We start from the raw sequence: 19,857 nt of genomic DNA on the forward strand, positions 1-19,857 counted from the left end.
AACCCCACAATGGTGAACGGGGTCCAGCAGTTGCAATGCTGAGGGCGATGCTGAACCATACGCCACACTCCGATAAATGAGTAGGGACAGCACAAGGGGGCTTTGTAGGGCTGCAGCAACGTATTACGATCTGCACCCCAAGTTGTGTTGCTGAGGCAGCAGAGGGCATTCAGATGCTGCCAGCACTGATGCTTGAGCTGACAAATATGTGGAAGCCACGTAAGCCGGGCATCGAACAGCAATCCCAGAAAACGGTAAGTGTCAACAACCCTGAGCATGGCATCCTGAAGATAGAGCTCAGGGTGGGGATGGGCAGTTCGACGCCTACAAAAGTGCATGACACAAGTCTTCGCAGCAGAAAATTGAAACCCATGGGCTAGGGCCCATGCCTGCGCCTTGCGTATGGCTCCCTGCAACCTACATTCTGCAGCACCAATGGTGGAGGAGCTGAAAAAGATGCAGAAATCGTCAGCATATAATGTGGGTGAGACAGACGACCCTACTGCTGCTGCAAGGCCATTAATGGCCACAAGGAAAAGGGGCACGCTGAATACAGAGCCCTGAGGAACGCCGTTCTCATGGATATGAAGTGAACTATGGGATGTGCTAATTAAAACGCAGAACCTCCGAACAGATACAAAATTCTGAATAAAAATGGGGAGAGAGCCCCGGAGACCGCACCCGTGCAACGTGGCGAGAATATGGTGCCGCCACGTCGTGTCATATGCTCTGGAGAGGTCGAAAAAGACGGAGACGAGATGTTGGCGCCTGGAAAAAGCAGTGCGGATTGCAGACTCAAGGAAGACCAAAGTATCGGCGGTGGAACGGCCCTGACGGAAGCCGCTCTGGCACGCAGCCAGAAGACCCCGAGATTCGAGCAGCCAACACAGCCGTCGACTCACCATACGTTCCAGTAGCTTGCACAGAGTATTTGTCAAGCTGATGGGCCGATAGCTATCCACATTAAGTGGGTCCTTACCAGGCTTCAGCACCGGAACGATGGTACTTCCTCACCACTGCGACGGAAAGACACCATCGCCCCATATGCGGTTGAAGATGGCAAGAACACATCGCTGACAGTCCAGGGACAGGTGTTTCAGCATCTGATTGTGGACACCGTCTGGCCCAGAGGCTGTATTGGGGCACTGTGCCAGGGCGCTTTGGAGTTCCTACAAACTAAACAGGGTGTTATATGCCTCAGGGTGGCGAGAAGCAGAAGAAAGACGTTTGCATTCCTCCCGGCATTTTAGCGCGCGAAACGCAGGCGGGTAATTCCCTGATGCAGAGACCCGAACATAGTGCTGCGCGAAATACTCGGCAATTACATCGGCATCGGCGGATAGCGCCCCGTTGATGGTAAGCCCTGGGAAACCTGTAGAGTGCTGCAATCCAAAGATGCGACGAATCTTCATCCACATCTGGGAGGGTGAGGTACGGGAACCAAAGGTAGAAACATACCTCTCCCAGCACTCCTGTTTTCATCTCTTGATGAGCCGCCGTGCCTGAGCACGGAGACGTTTGAAGAAAATGAAGTTATGTCGCTGAAGAGCCCGCCGACGCTCTTTAATGGCTTCAGCGACCTCCGGGGACCACCAAGGCACTGACTTTCGCCGGGGGCACCCTAACAAAAGAGGAATGGTGCGTTCCGCAGAGGAAACAATAGCTGCAGTCAGCGTCTCAACCGCCACATCGATGGTACCGTGGGGGAGAGAGTCAACAGTGGCAGCAGAGGAGAATGTTTTCCAGTTTGCCTTGCTAAATGCCCATCTAGGCAAGCGGCCATGGGAGTGACACTGGGGTAGTGAAAGGAAGATGGGAAAATGTTCACTACCACACAAGTCGTCATGGACTCTCCAGTGGATCGATGGTACAAGCCCTGGGCTGCACAACAACAGATCTATGGCTGAGAACGTGCCATGCGCCACACTGAAATGTGTGGCGGTGCCAGTGTTTAAGAGGTAGAGGTCGAGTTGGGAGATGAGATTCTCGACATCTCTGCCTTGGCCAGTAATCTTCGTTCCCCCCACAGGGGATTGTGAGCGTTAAAATCCCCCAGGAGAAGAAAAGTCGTGGGAAGTTGGGTGACAAGTGCAGCCAATTCGGTCACGGAGACTGTACCACCTGGAGGGAGATAGACACTGCAGATGGTTATGTCCTGGGTAGTCCTTAGTCTGACAGCCACAGCTTCCAATGATGTTTGAAGGGGCACAGGAGCACTATATACAGAGGTAAGGACATACACGCAGGCTCCACCTGACACACAATTGTAAATGCTATGGTTGCAGTAATAACCCCTGTATCCACGAAGGACAGGGGTTCGCATTGCCGGGAACCAGCTTTCCTGGAGGGCAATGCACAAAGTGTGTGTCGTGCTTAGACACTGACACAACTCAGGTAGATGGCTAAAGTAACGGCCACAATTCCACTGGAGGATTGTACAACGCGTGTCCTGTAGGGGCATGCAGGCACGGAAAAGGCAAATTACTTCGCAGGGTCACATGCTGCCATCGACTGAGTGACGGACGTCGCTACGGCCATAGTTTCCGAGGAGACTGCGTCCCCTGATGACCTCGATCTCGCCAAGAGCTCGACCTCATCCTCAGAGGCTGAGCTGACAGGAAGCGGTGGTGCGGGAACCACTGGGTCCTTATCCTTCTTAGAGAGCTTCCTCTTCTCTCTCTATTCTTTCGGAGGAGGGTTTGCATGCCGGGAGCGCTTTCCTGATGCATCATCAGGAACAGACGAAGAGCGAGAAGCCCTTCGACCAGCAGCTGGTGCCTTCTTCAGCCACTGGCTAGTGTCATGTGAGACACTGGGGAAGTCCTTGGAAGGGACTCCCCCGAGGGACCCCTTCCGAACAAGTGAGGCAGGAGGAGGCTGATGCGTCCCCTGCTGAGCAGCTGGAGAGGGCTGTCGCCCCTCCTGCTGAGCGGTGGCGACTTACGTCCCTGGTTGTTCGGGGTGCACTGCTCCCAAACTGGGTGTTTTGGGAGCAGTGGAAGAGAGAGTGGCCCCCACCTGTGGTGGGGCAGGCGTAACGTGACTGTTCGGTGGGCTAACTGTGAAAGGAGTCTTTGCAGGAACTGGTGGCGGCAGTGTTACAGCAGCATAACTCCTCAACATAGATGTGGGGTTGAGCCGTTCTAATTTCTTCCTGGCCTCTTGGTAAGTTAAACGGTCCAGGGTCTTAATTTCTTCTATCTTCCGCTCTTGTTGGTAGACTGCACAGTCTGGCAAGCAGGGAGAATGATGCTCCCCACAGTTAAGGCAGGTAGGAAGCGGAGCATACGGAGCATTGGGATGCGAAGGCCGTCCACAATCTCGACACGTGGGGCTGGCACTGCATGTGGAAGACATGTGTCTGAATTTCCAGCACTGGAAGCACCGCAAAGGGGGCGGGACATAGGGCTTGACATCGCCCCGGTAGATCATGACCTTGACCTTCTCGGGAAGGGAGTCGCCCTCAAAGGCCAGGATGAAAGCACCGGTAGCGATCCTATTATCCTAGGTTCCCCTAAAGACACGATGAACGAAGTGTACACCTTGTCATGCCAGGTTCTCCCGTAGCTCGTCATCAGACTGTAGCAGAAGATCTTTATCAAAGATAATCCCCTGGACCAAATTTAGTGACTTATGGGGAGTGACGTTGACGGAGATGTCACCAAGCTTCTCACAGGTGATTAATGCCCTTGAATGTGCAGCTGAAGCTGCTTGTATCAAAATGGCCCCGCTCCGCATTTTGGAAAGAGACACCACTTCCCTAAACATATCTTCAAGATGGGTCACAAAGAACAGAGGCTTATTCCCCAAAAACGAATCACCATCAGTTCTGTTGCACACAAGGTATCGCGGTGAATACGGCTCCTGTCTGTCCGCAGCCCGACGACCCTCCCAGGGCGTGGCGAGGGAAAGGAACGATTTCGGGTTATATGTCACAGCGTTAAATTCCACCTTACCACGCTTAGAGACATTGGTGGTCGGGCGTCCACCAGATTGAGATTTCACCCGCTTCATTGCGGGGCATCCGCCATGATGCCACCCACTCCGACCAGGGGCTCTCCCCACGGGCGCCACCCAGCCACAGCAAAGGCCACCTGGCAGGATGGCCGTTGCCAGGAGTCCCGATGCCTCAGAGAGACGGGCATCTACTCCTTGGCTTACATGGGGAGGTGTCAGCTCAGGCATCGGCAGTACGATCCCTGTGTTGTCAGGGGGCAACAACCCAGAGTGTACATGACGACCCCACCACAACGGGCTGGCTACCGTGCTGAACTTTGGGTGCCATGGGTAGTCCATAGTGACCGTGGTGCAGATGGTGACGCACTAATGATGTAACTTACACAATCAATCTGGGGTGTATGCCCAAAATAAGGGATGGAAGGTGTAGTTACGACGCCAAGACGATAAAGAGTGCCAAGGTCTTAGGGCACAGAGGACTGATGGTGCACCACGTAAGGTGTCCTTCCCCAAAAGGCTCGTACTTCTGTTGAATTTGGAAAAATGGAGGTCAAACCCCAATGGGGACCATCACATTAAGGCCGAAACGTTTGAGACTCCTTTTAGTTGCCTCTTACGACAGGCAGGAATACCACGGGCCTATTCTTACCCCCAAACCCGCAAGGGGAAGGGGGGGGGGGGGGGCGTTGGACAAAGTGTACAACCCATTGCTCCAAGTTGTCAAGTAGCTCATCATCCGATTGCAAGAGCAGTCTTGGTGGAGAACGATGCCCTGAACCATATTTAGATTATTACAGGGAGTGACAATCATCAGTATGCCACACAGTTTGTTATAAGCAATAAGTATCCATGACTGAGAAGGGGAAACTGTTTGGATCACAACTGACCCATTTTCCATCTTAGAGATGGCTGCCACTTACCCAAACTTGTCTTCTCAGTTCTCCAAAAGAATAAGGTATTTGTGGTCAAGAAGAAATCCCCATCAGTCCTTGTGCAAACTAAGTATTGGGGAGAGTATTTTTCTGCTTGCCACTTAGGCCTACAATCCTACATCTACATCGATACTCTGCGAATAACATTTAAGTGCCTGGCAGAGAATCCATCGAATCACCTTCACAAGAACTATTTATTATTCCACTCTCATACAGCACACAGAAAAAACAAACACCTATATCTTTCCCAGCAAGTTTGGATCTCCCTTATTTTATTATGATGATTGTTTCTCTCTATGTAAGTCGGTGTCAACAAAATATTTTCACATTTGGAGGAGAGAGTTGGTGATTGAAATTTCATGAGAAGATTCTGCTGGACTGAAAATACCAAATCTGTTATCATTTTAGTGACACTCTCTTCCCCATTTCGTGATAGTGTGAAATGTACTGCCCTTCTTTGAACATTCTTGATGTACTCCATCCGTCCTATCTGGTAAGGATCCCACAGCATGCAGCAGTATTCTAAAAGAGGACAGACAAGCATAGTGTAGGCAGTATCTCTAGTAGATCTGTTACATTTTCTAAGTGTTCTGTCAATAAAACATAGAGTTTGGTTAGCCTGCCCCACAGCATTTTCTATGTGTTCCTTCCAATTTAAGTTGTTTGTAATTGTAATTCCTAGGTATTTAATTGAATTTATGGCCTTTAGATTTGACAGATTTGTCATGTAATCAAAGTTTAATGGATTCCTTTTAGCACTCATGCAGATAACCTCACACTTTTCATTATTTATGGTCAATTGCCAATTTTTGCACCATACAAATATCTTTTCTAAATCATTTTAAAATTTGTTTTTATCTTCTAATGACTTTGCTAGTCGATAAATGACAGCATCACCTGTGAACAACCTAAGACAACTGCTCAGATTATCTCCTGGATAGTTTATACAGATAAGGAACAGTGCAGGGCCTATAACACTACCTTGGGGAATGCCAGAAATAAATTCTGTTTTATTCGGTGACTTTCCATAAATTACTACAAACTGTGACCTCTGTGACAGGAAATCATAAATCCAGTCACATAATTGAGATGATATTCCATAAGCACGAAATGGTTCTTGATGCCAGTTCTGGAATATTTACTTTGGTGAAGGAATTTCAGAAGGCTGTGTTTAGTAACTCTGGTTAGGCAGCACTGTCGTCAATAGTGTTTCCTTTGCTATTGCCCAGAGAAGGCATTGACTGTGTCTTGCCACAACCATACTTCATATCTCACATATGACCAAAATCTCTTTGGATTTTCTGCCAGGTTTCCAGACAAAGTTTCATTGTGGAAACTATTATATATTTTTCATTGTTTCTTCAACTGTGTTCTGACCCATTTTGTGTACCAAGAAGGATTAACTCTGTTGTTTGTTAATTTATTAGCTATAAATCTCTCAATTGCTATTTCTTAGAATTCAAGTCACATCTGGTGTACACTTACACTGTTAATTTGGAAGGAGTGGAGATGGTCTCTCAGGAAGGCATCAACTGAATTTTTATCTGCTATTTTGAATAAGTATATTTTCTGTTTATTTTTAGAGGATTTGAGTGTCACAATATTCAGTCACAACAACAACCCATGATATAGCCAGGGAAGGGAACATTTTAGGACTGTATCTCTCTTCATTAAAAGAGGACTTCCCTTCCATAGAGACTGCAGGGGCCGTATGGCCACCAGAGGGAGATAACTTCTTCATCCAATTCATTTGTGGCTCATCTGCCATGGAATGGGGTCCCCCTCGTGGGTGCCACCCTGTCTCACCACATCTACATAGCCAGTAATCCATTGTTCAGAGTCCCTGTGCCCCAGTCACGGTGGCCACTTACTCCTTGGAATACACTGGGTGTTTTCACCTCAGGCACCAACAGTGTAATACCTTCATGGGCAGGGGGCTATCAGCTATCACCATGCAGGTACTTTGTGATCACCCACTTTCAACAAAAAAGGCGGATGGCTATAGAGTATAGAGCTGGGTTTTGGGTGTATATTACCTTATTAAAGGGAAGGGTGCAATGATGGAAAGGCACAAAGCCTACACCACATTGGGTGACCTTCCCTGCATGATCCACACATTTGGAGACTTTTGAAAATTTGTGGCAGGTCAAACCCAACAATGGGGACCATGCGCGTATTTAATGAAAAGTTGTCAAAAAGACTGGAAGTGTAAAACCGAGTCCCAATCCTATACCAAGTCCAAGCAGGGTATGCACCAAGAAAACCATATCTGATGGAGAGGCAGAGTGAGAAAGAGACAGTGGAAGTATAAGCTTGCAACATGGAAAGGAAATAATGCTACAAAGGCTGTGGCACTGTGGTAGCCAAGCATGTACTCACAAGGGTGGGACCAGGTACTGTACAACAAGAATAGCAAGGGTCACAACAACACCAGCTACTTCTAAATGTGTTGGGAATCTCCATCTGAGATGATAAGCTGTATCACTTCAACCACGAAATACTCAATCCAGTCAGAAACTTGCTTCCCCATATAAAATTAAGTATGCAGAGTGAACTTGTGTCTTCCAATTGTGCTGCCCATCTATCCAGTAATCCCAATCCCAGAAGTAGGATGTCTTCTACTTCATTTATTGTGTGTCATCACAGTAAGAAAGTAGACTGTTATCCCAACAAAAATAACAAATTTGTTGAAATTGACATTTTTCCAAACCAAATACATTGGATAACAAAGAAAGGGAAGGGAACATTATATAGCAAAACTAAAAAAAAGTCTCTTGTGCTTGAAGGCAACACAGAGGTTTTGTGGGCTATGAACAACCATCTTAAACAAGATACACACAAGAGGATGTTCAGCATGCAACAGAAAAACTCAAAAGTTGCAAGACCTCTTGCTTTGATAGACACAGTTGTAAAGTTACTTGTTGAATGAAGCTGTGAGGTGTTATGGGACCACCATTTTCTTTAGCATTCTGACAGGTGTCAGCCAAGAATGTATTCTGTCACCATTACTTTTTATATTTGTCATACATTTCATAATGTGAAAAACTGTGGGCAACTCCAATATGGACATACATGTGACTGAGCAGTTCTGGCTAAGAGATCTTGATTTTGCTGCTGCTGCTGATGATGATGATGGTGATCTTCTGGCAGAAAAACCACAACCTTTACAATTAATGATTAAAAAGCTAGCTGGAATGGCCAGTTCGATAGGATTAAAATGATGATAAAGCAAAAACAATGTGCATAAAAAGTGGAAATGTATCTACTCAAATTATAATGGAAGATGTTGACCAATTTCTGTACCTCTGTTATCTTATATGTAATAATGGAGATGTATATGCAGACAGCATCAGCAGAACTGGGAAAGCTTTTGCAGTTTTCCAACCAATGTGATTCACATGGCAAACAGATTTTATGTCCACAAACCTTCAGCTGGAGCCGTATATTATCCTACTGATAGCCGTAAATGTATGTGAGACGTGGAAAATGCAAGCAAAAGCATCACACAAGCCCAATGTTTTCCACCAATGATGGTCGAGACAAATACTGAAGATCAGTAATGGTGAACATGTTTCGAATAATGAAGTGCTGAGAAGAGGTAGTCTATGTAGCCTATAGAAAATCATTGCTGAAAGAAGAGTGAGGCACGCTTTATGGATGAAAGATGAAAGAATCTCCAAATCAGCACTGTTGTTGAAACCAATGGATGGATACAGAAGTAGAGGAAGAACTCTTAACACCTAGAAAAGAGCTTTTACAAAGGATCTTCAATGCACGGGCATGAACTGTGAGGAGGCAGCTGACTGAGTTCACTGGAAGAAACTTGACACCCAATATGCTAACTAGCAACTAAGTCTAAGTAAGTCTACCATTGCCCACTATTGACTTAACAGGGGACTGGTTCATTGTTATTCACCTGCAATTATAAATAAAATGAAATAATTCTCAAGAAGAAAAAGAAGCCGAAAATATAATTGAGAAGCAAGAAAGAAAGCAGGACCAACTCTTCAGTTACAAAACAGATTTTTTCCCCATGACAGATGGAATAGTGGTGCCCTTCCCACACTCAAATCATGATATCTTACTTCAATAATGATATGTTTGGCACTGTGTCATTCAGATTTTGAAAAATGTATTCTCAATATGCAATATGTAATTGCTCAGACACATGTAGAAGTCACATTTCCAGAGACTGAAGCATCAATCACAACAGCCAGGTTCCACTAATGAATTGGGAATAAGAACTGATATTGGCTACAAGGTGATGCCCCACTAGAAGAACAGAAAACATTGCAGACAATTTTGCGCTATGTAGAACCTGCTGTGGTGCCATATGATACCTTCATACACTACTACATTTCTCAGCACAAATTTCTTGCATAGCATCAAGTGTACTAAAGCCATCAGACATGCATAGACCTCAGACAATCATACTTCACTGAATGTATTTAAACTGTTCCAGTTCTTTCAATGCCACATCTGATTCATACCAAAGTTAAGAATTAGTTGCACTCTCTCACAATTATGTAGTGGTAGACAAGACTGTTATAGTGTTAAATACTTTGAGCTCAAGAATCCTCAGTAAATGCACTACAACATGTGATTTTTAGAATCTGCTAGAGAAATACATGAATGAGGAACTTTAGGGCTTATCATTTATCAAATGACAAGAAAATATTTAATAATTATGCAGCATGTGTGCATAGTAAGGTTACGAAGTGTCTGTGTCACTGAGTGAGACATGTCAGTGCAGAACTGGTTGTGTTGAGTTTATGAACAGACTGAAACTCTTTATTTGTAAAATGTGTCATGTAACTGCTAAAATTGTGTCCAGAAGTACAGTGTTGTAACCAACAAACTACAATTTCAGAACTCTGGACTTGATGAGTACTCAAAATATCAACGGATCAGTACAATACAAATTATGTTCAGGTCTAGTAGGATTTTCTCACGTTTTAAAAAATTTCTCAACTCTTTTGTGACAGAGTATGAAGCCTTGGTGGCCACTACAAATTCAAATGAAAAAGGCAGTGAAGTCATTTTATGGAGCTGAAGCACATTGGGTCACATACCAGTAAGAAAAACTAAAATTCCACACTTTGGATACATGGTGTTCCACAGTATGCATAAATTTCATGAATTGCATCTGACACGAGATTTTGCTGACTGACTTTTTTACTCCAAGTAATTCCACAAATGCCAACAGACACAACAAGATCATGAGAAGGCTTGGTCAGACCACTCAAAACAAAAGGAGAAGATGGCACAATAACGTTTTGTCCCACACAGTACAAACAAATGGTTACATTCCTCAACATATTTGACTGGGATATTCTTAATCGTCATGGACATACTCCCGATCAATCACCAAGTGACTTCTTGTTTCCCACATCTTTCAAAGAGTGCATGGGAGTAACACATTTTTCAACAGACTAGGAAGTAATGGAATGTATGAAATGTAAAGGGACTTGTCAGTATGGACGTTTAGCATAGACATACAGAAGATGATACACTATCTTGTTAAATGCTCACAACACAACAGCAAATAGATGGAAAAATTGTGATATACTTCTGTAAAATTTGGCTTATTTCATGTATAAATATGCATTTATCTGCGTATGAAATGTTTTGGAGTCATGCTTTCCAAATATTCCTCATAGTTAGAGAAATATAAATATCCACAACTTACATTAAAAACAAAGATTCCAAGACTTACCAAGCGGGAAAGCGCCGGTAGATAGGCACAATGAATTGTGCCTATCTACCGGCACCTTCCCGCTTGGTAAGTCTTGGAATCTTTGTTTTTAATATATTTTTCCCATGTGGAAGTTTCTTTCTATTTTATTTATATCCACAACTTATGGCGTATAACATCTACAGTGACCTCATACATAACAGTTGTTTCCTTATTTGCACCAAAAGATCTTTTTGTGGCACCTGGAAGAAAACAAAACTAACCTTACTATAGTGTGGGAAAATGAACTTTTTAACCACATGTGGTAGATAGTGCTACATGCCATGGCTAAATACTTTGTTGGTTGCATTATTTCACTGCTGCTTTCCTACTGCCTTGTGTGTGGGCATAAGACTTTTCACATGTTTTTTACTGTTAACCATTTAGTGCCAATTAGTAGAATTGACATTTCTTGGAACTAATGTAAGAACAATTTCTTTTATTATTTCTTGGTTGGAAATTAGAGGGTGTGAATTAATAATTATTCTATTTTACAACTGACCAAATGTAACAATGTAAGAGAGATATTTTGCTAGAAGAAAATGAACTGGAGTTGTATTAAGAGTCCATAATATAATTCCTTAATTATCACTGAATGGAATACATATCACATCAGGTGATAATATTTGTATGGAATTTGCTTACCGTTTAACTTAGAACCTTACTCAGTTTTTGTTCAGTAGTACAATACATTTACATTGAAGATCTAGCTACATTACTAACTTCATACATTTATGAACTTGTCCATCAGTTACTGCATAACTTGTTTAACTGTATCAATGTCTGAATGAATTGTACTTACCCTTCTCTGTTCTGTTGTTATTGCACATCTTCATTAACTTTCTGAAACAAATGTGTGCACTTGTGTTGTGAAGATAGTTTCCACGTGTAATTATGGCTTCTTGCATTTCATTTCTTCTAATGTCTACATCTTTACATCTACAAAATTCTTTCAAAGCATTCTGCATAGATGACCAGTAATTTACTAGCTCCATTGCTGCATTCACATTCAGTGGATAGAGTGCAGAACTTATAACAACAGGAAGGGAGATATCAGTGGGGAGAAACTGAGACAATGAATGTGAAGTATCTTCAGAGTTTCTATCACTCACAAGAAAATCTAGAGTTTTTCCTATTGCAGAGGCAAAAATAACAAAACCAGCTGTACTATTACGTGAAGCTTCTTTTGATTCTTCAGTCTTGAGCATTGGGCAATGGGACTGGGCTACTGCTAACATGCTAACTGAATGTTCCTGGCTCGATCCAAGTGTTAAGAGCATATCTATGATGACAATAGCTGTCTCACAATCTGCACACTGAAGGGCTGCACTGGACTGAAGATTTCCAACTGAAAACACAAGAAGAAGTGAAAATAAATAAATAACATAAGCATGTGAGTTGAATACAAAATGACAAAAGAGTAATAAGCATAGATTTACTATTTCCCTAATAATTTTGAAATACAAGAAAAGAGTTCTACAACAGGCTATTCAGAATGAAATCTTGGATGTTCAACACATTTCAGGATGAGTGAGCTCCACCTCAACTGTATTAGAACTTAGCAAGTCTGTGAAGTTTTACACAGTTTGTCACAGTTTTGAATAAACATTGCATACTTGCTCAGCCTGTTACCTTATATCTATAGTTGGTTATGCAATCAATAATATATATAAACATGGTGTAATGGCACATTACAATTTTCTGTAACTCTCATCTTTATATATTTCACATAGATGGACAAAAAGGGCACTACTCTATTTCAGTAATACTTTTATAGCCTCAACAGCTACAACTAGGTGAGAAAAACAGTGCAGCTTCTTTAGTGAGTTCAGGGAGTACCCCTGGAAGTACAAATTGATAATATTTTCAAAGTCACTATGGTTTCACTATTAGTGTTAAATTTATAAAATAAATGATGAGTGCCATACCAAATAAGGCAGCTAACACACCCCAGCCTGGTACTCTTTGTACTGAGTGGCATGAGCAGGCCATCTGCCACAGGTGCTGTGCACTGTCTGATTCACACCACTCCACTGCATTACTGATTCAGCACTATAGTCAGCATACTGATGGCATTACCTTGCCAGCTGCCACCATTGCCTGAGAGAAAACTCCACTTACTACCTGTCTGCCAGGCTGCTGATGGCACCAACATGCTTCACCAGATGAGGCCAGCCTACGTCATGGAGGGCACTGGCTGCCTTATTTTACACATCTAGTTCTATACGACTTCTCAGTACCAACTTCACTGCTGCAGCTTGTTACGAAATAAAGTGATTTTTTGAACCAATACTATTTCCATGCCCAATCACTACCTGAGACCACACCATTGCAGCTACTTCCACAGTGGTGAATTGCAGACATCCTGATCCATCACAGTCAGCCTCGCCACCCACCACAGCACTCACTCACCCCAGCTGCTACAATATGGATTATATGTGGTGTTCACTCAATAATCTCTCACAGATAGCTCTTTAAGCAGGTGGGAATACTGGCAACAGCCTTTCAGTACATTTACTCTCTTATGAATTTTGTTATTAGCAATCACAGTCTCAAAACAACATTCATAAATTCATTATTTGAAAGAGAAATGATATATGCTATCATTCAACCAACCCCGATAGATGCAAAGAATTTAATGGATAATAAAACTAATTTCAAGCACAAATTGAGATTATATCTGCTCGACAACTCATATTCCAAATTTCCCAATGTACAGTAAAAAAAATAAAAACTCATAGGAATTCATACAAATGGTCATCATGTAGTCATATTTTCCACGAAGAAGACACACTACAACCATAAAACTGACATGTTCCATATCATAGCAGGAGAACACATTTATGATCCACAGAACATGCACATAACTTAACTGCACAACACTGCACTCAGTCAATAACCAACATTTTGATTTGCAGCTCCTTGTATTGGCCGTGTTTACAGTTAAAATTGTTGGATGTGAGGTCGGCCAGTTATGCAAAACACCATTTTTCTGAGTACCCAAATACTTTTCGGCACCACTGTGCCATCATCAGTGGGTTTTCGTTTTTATTTATTCTGTAATGTGAACATTTTTGTTAAATGATTATAAAATTATGTGTGCATTTTTAGTTTAAACAACAGATGATTTCTTTTACATTCATGAAATTTCTGGGTCACTTGTGTGGTAATTACTACAGGTAGCTTGTCATCTGCAACCAAACGATGTTGATGAGAAAATTTTTTTGCTGGGAGTTAACCTATCTTCTAGAATGTAATTCAGTTTTCTGCGATGTTTTCGTGACTATATTTGTTTTTACTTATGTTTTCATGTAGCAAGTACTTCCATTCTCCACATAATGCTGAGGTGTTGTGATGCACACATAACTATAACATGTATTTTTCACAAATAACGTAGTAAAACACTTTTCACTTCACCAGAACACAGTGTAATTGTGGTTTGTTATGTGTTCCAGCCCAGTCAGTGTTCAGTTGTTCACCAGAGAGTGAATGAAAATTAAATGCAAATGAAAGAAACATAATGTATTTATGATTACCTGAAACAGCTTTGCTGAGGTCTTCTATAACAGGTGGTGACACCTTTGACAGAAAATGTTCCACTTCACAGGTCACAGCTGTTGTATGAATGTTGGCACCTGCAGTTTCTTTTATCGACTAGAAATCACAAAACAAAGCACTGTAAGGCACCTTATATTAATGTAACTCTCAGCATATATCAATTTCTTTTTTAGATATGTCAATTTAAGTGGTTATTAGTTGTCATCAGTTTGCATCCCCACTCTATTGAGTGCACGCATATGTTCCTGTCATTTATAATACATGAAATACAATGTAAAATATGAGACTCAAACAAAAAGTTAGGGAGAAAGAGATTGTCATAACCAGTTACCTAAATGACTATGTATCTTCACTACATGTGAACTGCATCAACTAAGGCATAAATGGAAAACAAAGAATATGATCCAGTAACTATACATTATGGTGCACATCGTATAAGTGAAAACTAATGAATATTATGGATAAACTATGTGTCGTGTTGGCTTTAGAGCCAACGCCGTGTTATGAGAGGAGGCCAAAATGCACACATTTTTGCTCACGCAGGCTGGTGTGAGGAGGGAAAGACTATACTGTTGTGAGGTCTGGAACATGAAAAGAAATTAGAATTCAGAAAGCGGACATAATTACTTTGATACTTAACTTCAATCCATTAAAGATCAAAGTCGCTCTTGATGGTACATGATTCACAATATTATTTGTTCAGGGTACATTCATAGTACTGAATATGGTGCCTTGCTAGGTCGTAGCAAATGACGTGGCTGAAGGCTATGCTAAACTGTCGTCTCTACAAATGAGAATGTATGTAGACAGTGAACCATCGCTTGCAAAGTCGGCTGTATGATGGGCGAGTGCTAGGGAGTTTCTCTAGACCTGCCGTGTGGCGGTGCTCAGTCTGCATTCACTGACATTGGCGACACGTGGGTCCGACGTATACTAACAGACCGCGGCCGATTTAAAGGCTACCACCAAGCAAGTGTGGTGTCTGGCAGTGACACCACACTATGTACTGATGAAAATGATGATTTTTTTGTTTCGTGAAGACATTATTTTATGGCCATAAGAACAACAGAGTCAATCTTTAATAAAGAATATCATCATCCCAAACAACAACAGAAACCTCATAATGATAGTGCATCATATTAATAAGCATGTAAAATGCATCAGATTTTAACTGCACTTGTTGTCTCTTAAATGTGTGTTACAAGAATTGTCAACATGAAACAGAGAATACAAAAACAAGCAGGTACTGACTGTGAATATTCCCACATTTCGCTAATAATAATCATGTCCAGGAACTTTGTTGCCACTTCATTCTTTGGATATTATCTGTCTGTTTCGGCTAAAATTACAGTTCAGCTTGTTATCCTTGTATCACAGAGAAATCGTGGCTTGCAGGTAGAGATGGACCACTTATAAAATATTTGCTCACATTTAGTTCAACTAGTAGGTCTTGTATGTTGTAGTACACACATAACTCTTATGGACAGCAAAGCCTGATATCTTGCTTCCAGTGTAGTTTGTATCAACTGAAAATTATTTCTTATTCTACAAATCACACTTGGAGACATTGCACAATAGACAGCATTAAAACACAGAATTATGGATGATAAAATAATGGGTAATAAATGAAGGCAACTGAGAAATATACAGAAATAAAATGTCAGAGTGGAAAGAAGGAAAAACAGGGAAAAATTTCAAAGGTTCAGCGTAAAAGTAATAACTAAGGACAACATTACTAGCATTACTTTTCACATTTAGTTTTTCTGAATTTAATACACTTAGCTCCCATGTGAAGTAGTAAAAGACAACAAGGGAAAACAAACCAGATGGCATGGGACATACAAAATGAAGTCCAAATAATGAAACTGCAGGAGGAGAGAGATCTACAGGGATACCAATGTAAAAAGAAAGAAAAGCAAAGTAAAATCAAAAGGGAAAAGATAGAAAATTGACTGGATATTAGGGGCAGGTATTGTGTGGTGTGCAAATATTTAGAACAACTGGGTAGTAAGGATTTTTATTTGGAAACAGTAGTCTCTCTTTAACTTAGTGGGCAGACATTTATCTGATTAATGTATCTTACACTGACTTCCCTGTCATACAATGAATAATGCTTGCACATGGTGGGTAAGTTTCATAAACTACACTGTGCTTGATAATCATAATCCCGCAACTGAAACAGGTAGAGGTTTGATGATGTTTAACAGCTTATGCAACAGGTACGGTCACTACGCGTATGAAATACATGGTATGTATGAATGTCCATTGACTTTGTGTAGCACAGTGTGCTTTCTGGATGTTACATGATGAATGTTGAGCCTTTTAGTCAAACTTCAACTAACAGCCTATAAGCTTACCCATACTCTTTCAATCACATCACAAATAAGTATGATACAAAATGACTGCTTCTTAGAGAAAAACTAAGCACTTCAGTAAATCAGCTTAAATAATATTTGTTATGATGTATGTGATAATCACACTAAATAAAGAGTCAATGGGGTGGACAGTGGGGGTATGAGAAGTGTGGGGTGGGGTGGGGTGGGGTGGGGGAGGGGTAGCTGGGTAGGGGTAGGTGTAGGTGTGGGGAAAGAGGCTGGTGCTGCCTATGAGAGTGTGCAGGGATGTGGCTCGGACTGTGCTGGGGAGGGGGGTGGTAAAGGGACAAGGGGGAAGCAGAGTCAGGTGTATTGTCAGGGTTGTTTGGGGGAAGAGACCAAACAGTGAGGTCATCAGTCTCATCGGATTAGGGAAGGAAGTCATTTGTGCCATTTCAAAGGAACCATCCTGGCATTTGCCAGGAGCGATTTAGGGAAGTCACAGAAAACTTAAACCAGGATTGAACCATCGTCCTCCCGAACGTGAGACCAGTGTGCTAACCACTGCGCCACCTCGCTCGGTGTGTATTGTCAGGATTGGAAGTGCATGTAAGGCTTGAGTGTGAGCAGAGAAGCAGATAGAGGTAGATGGCACACAGGGATTAGTGAAGGTTGAGGCCAGGGCGGTTCCTTCCTGTGCAGTTCAGAAAATGTGGTGGTGGTGTGAGGAATCCAAATGCCAAAGGCTGTGAAGCAGTCATTGAAGTCAAGCACATTGTGTTGGACAGCATGCTGAGTAACTGGATGGCACAGTTGTTTCATAGCCACAGTTTAGTAGTTGCCATTTTATGCACACAGACCATGCCCACATAAAATGTCACACAGTGGTTGCAAATAAGTTGGTACACCATATGGCTGATTTCACAGGTGGCCTTGCCTTTAATGGTGTTACAGATATGTGACATAGGTTGGGTAAGCAGGGAAATACTACAGCGGGAAGAGTGAAGAGAATAGTTGGGGGGGGGGGGGGGGGGTATTTCTCATTTAAGAGCATGAAAAGAGGCCGCTGAAAACCTGGCAGATAATGTGATTCAGTTGAAACATTCCTGGGTGGTATTGAGTCATGAGTGAGGGTGCTCCTTAGTGGTTGGTCAGTAGGTACATGGCAAATGGTTGGTCACTGTGGAGACAAGGTGCACCAAATCTCTTTCTGAACAACATGAGGGGGTCATTTTGGTCTGCAAAGGTCTTAATGAGACTCTTTGCTTATTTAGAGAGGGACTGCTATTTACCAGTATGTGACAACGACCAGTGGCTATGCTCTATAGAACGGAATTGTGGAATGGGTGGCAGTTGTCAAAGTGGAGGCATGGTTGGTGACTGGTAGGTTTGGTGTGGATAGAGGTACTGACATAGTTATCCTTGTGAAGGATGCCAACACCAAGGAGGTTGGCTTTTTGCACTGAGAAAGACCAGATGAAGTGAATTGGGGAGAAGGTGTTGAGGTATTGGAGGAATATGGCTGCAGTGTCTGCATCCTTGGTGCAGTTATTCTGAACCAGATCAGGTGTTTGGTTTTCTGAATAGCTCAGGTGGATCCTCTAGTTGGTCCATGAATAGGCTGGCATTGGATGTTGCCACGTGGATGCCCACTGTTATACCACAGATTTGTTTGTAGGCAATGCCTTCAAAAGAGAAGAAGTTGTGGCTGAGGATATGGTTGGCCATAGTGATCAGGAAGGAGGCTATAAGTTTGGTGTCAGTCAGGCATTTGGAAAGATAGTGTCCAGTGGCAGCAAGGCCATGGGCATTGCGATTTTCGTGCAGAGAGAGAGAGAGATGGCATCCACAGTGAAGAGCAGGGTGCCGGGGTGATAAAAGAACAGGAACTGTGTAGAGTTGGTAAAGCAAATGGTTAGCATCTTTTGTAGAGGAGGGCAGGTTATGGGTAGTAGGTTGAAAGTGTTGGTCCACAAGGGTAGATAGTCTCTCTGTGGGGATGCAGTGACCAGTTACAATGGGGTATCTTTGTTGGTTGGACTTATGTACTTCATGAAGCATGTAAGAGTGTTGCAAATGTTGGGAGTGATGAGGGATATAGACTCAGGGAAGAGGTTTTTGGACATACCTAAGGATTTGGTGAGAGACTGGAGATCCTGCTGGACTGCTGGATTACTTGGTGGAGGCTGTCAGACACATGACTATAACCCTTGCCACAGTTACCCCATTCCAATGGAATCACTGTGGTAAGGCTTATTGGTATGGGTCTGACAGCCAGTAGAATGCTCCACCAAGTAATCCTTGCAGTGTTTCACTGGAGGTTTTTCTGTGAATGATGGGGGATGATGTTGGTGCAAGATTTAATGTTAGAAAATTCTGGAAAGTTAACAGGGAAGGAGGGCGGGGGGGGGGGGGGGGGGGAGGGGAGGAGGGAGGGTGAGTGGGGGTGGATCAAGGCTAGATGGAGGAGTAAATTGAGTAAGGTAGGATTCAGTATTGGTTTTAGATTATGACTGGTAAGATTTGTGGCAAAAAGGGGTTTCCACTCTAGGGACTGGGAGAAGATGAGAAGGACTTTAACAAGCCCAACAAGATTGAATATGGCAGTGGGGCATAAGGTGAGGCCTTTGAAAAGGACTGATTCTTGGGGTGGGGCTGAGGCTTTTGGAGGACAGATTCATTACTGTGTCAAAGGTCTTTTTAGGTTCTAGGTTCTATAGTATGGTCGAAGGGAGTTTCAAAGGCTATGGCAAATGTAGTACGTTGGCAAGGCAGGCTTTGGTGTCTATCATGGGATGCGGGGGAAGTTTGATGGAGCCTCTTATAGTGGTGGTGGATAGTGGTAGTCCAAGTCATTGGTCAACCATTGCTAGTCCCTGTCCTGCCTCCTTTCCTGCTCCCACTCCAGCACTATATTGCCTTGTATTCCAACAACACACCCAGTAGTCTCTCTCTTTTTTTCCCCCTCCCCTACTTCTCACCTTTTCTGCTTCCCTGCCCCCTCAAACTACCTGACTGAATCTGACAGTCCTATCCTGTCTCCACCACATCCTGTCATACTCTCATAGTTAGCACTACACCTTCCTCCACCCCTAGCTCACTAACCGTCCCCCTTCCTGCACCAGTCTCCTTCTTACTACCACCACCCAGATATTTCTTTTCCTGTCAGGCACAGTTTGCTTGCAGTCTGGCTTCAGTGGCCACAGATAGTAGCCATGGTTATGGTCATGGTCATTTGTGTGAGTGTGTGTGTGTGTGTGTGTGTGTGTGTGTGTGTGTGTGTGTGAAAGAGGGAGGGAGGGAGGGAGGGAGGGAGGGAGGGAGGGAGAGAGAGAGAGAAGGAGAGAGAGAGAGAGAGAGA

The 19,857-nt window shown here is 43.0% G+C and overlaps 1 protein-coding gene across 3 annotated transcripts in view; it reads right to left on the reverse strand.

Annotated features, from left to right (window-relative positions):
* Positions 1 to 19,857, reverse strand: part of LOC126298189 (zinc finger FYVE domain-containing protein 26) — a 381,844-nt gene that overhangs the window by 240,165 nt on the left and 121,822 nt on the right. For all 3 annotated transcript variants that reach the window (XM_049989496.1, XM_049989498.1, XM_049989497.1), the window contains 2 exons: positions 14,160 to 14,277; positions 11,426 to 11,971 (listed from right to left, as the gene is read on the reverse strand). In XM_049989496.1, the coding sequence (XP_049845453.1) occupies positions 11,426 to 11,971; positions 14,160 to 14,277 (664 nt within the window). The remainder of the gene's footprint in view (positions 1 to 11,425; positions 11,972 to 14,159; positions 14,278 to 19,857) is intronic.

The sequence above is a fragment of the Schistocerca gregaria genome, chromosome X (assembly GCF_023897955.1).
Source record: "Schistocerca gregaria isolate iqSchGreg1 chromosome X, iqSchGreg1.2, whole genome shotgun sequence".
Taxonomy (NCBI): domain Eukaryota; kingdom Metazoa; phylum Arthropoda; class Insecta; order Orthoptera; family Acrididae; genus Schistocerca; species Schistocerca gregaria.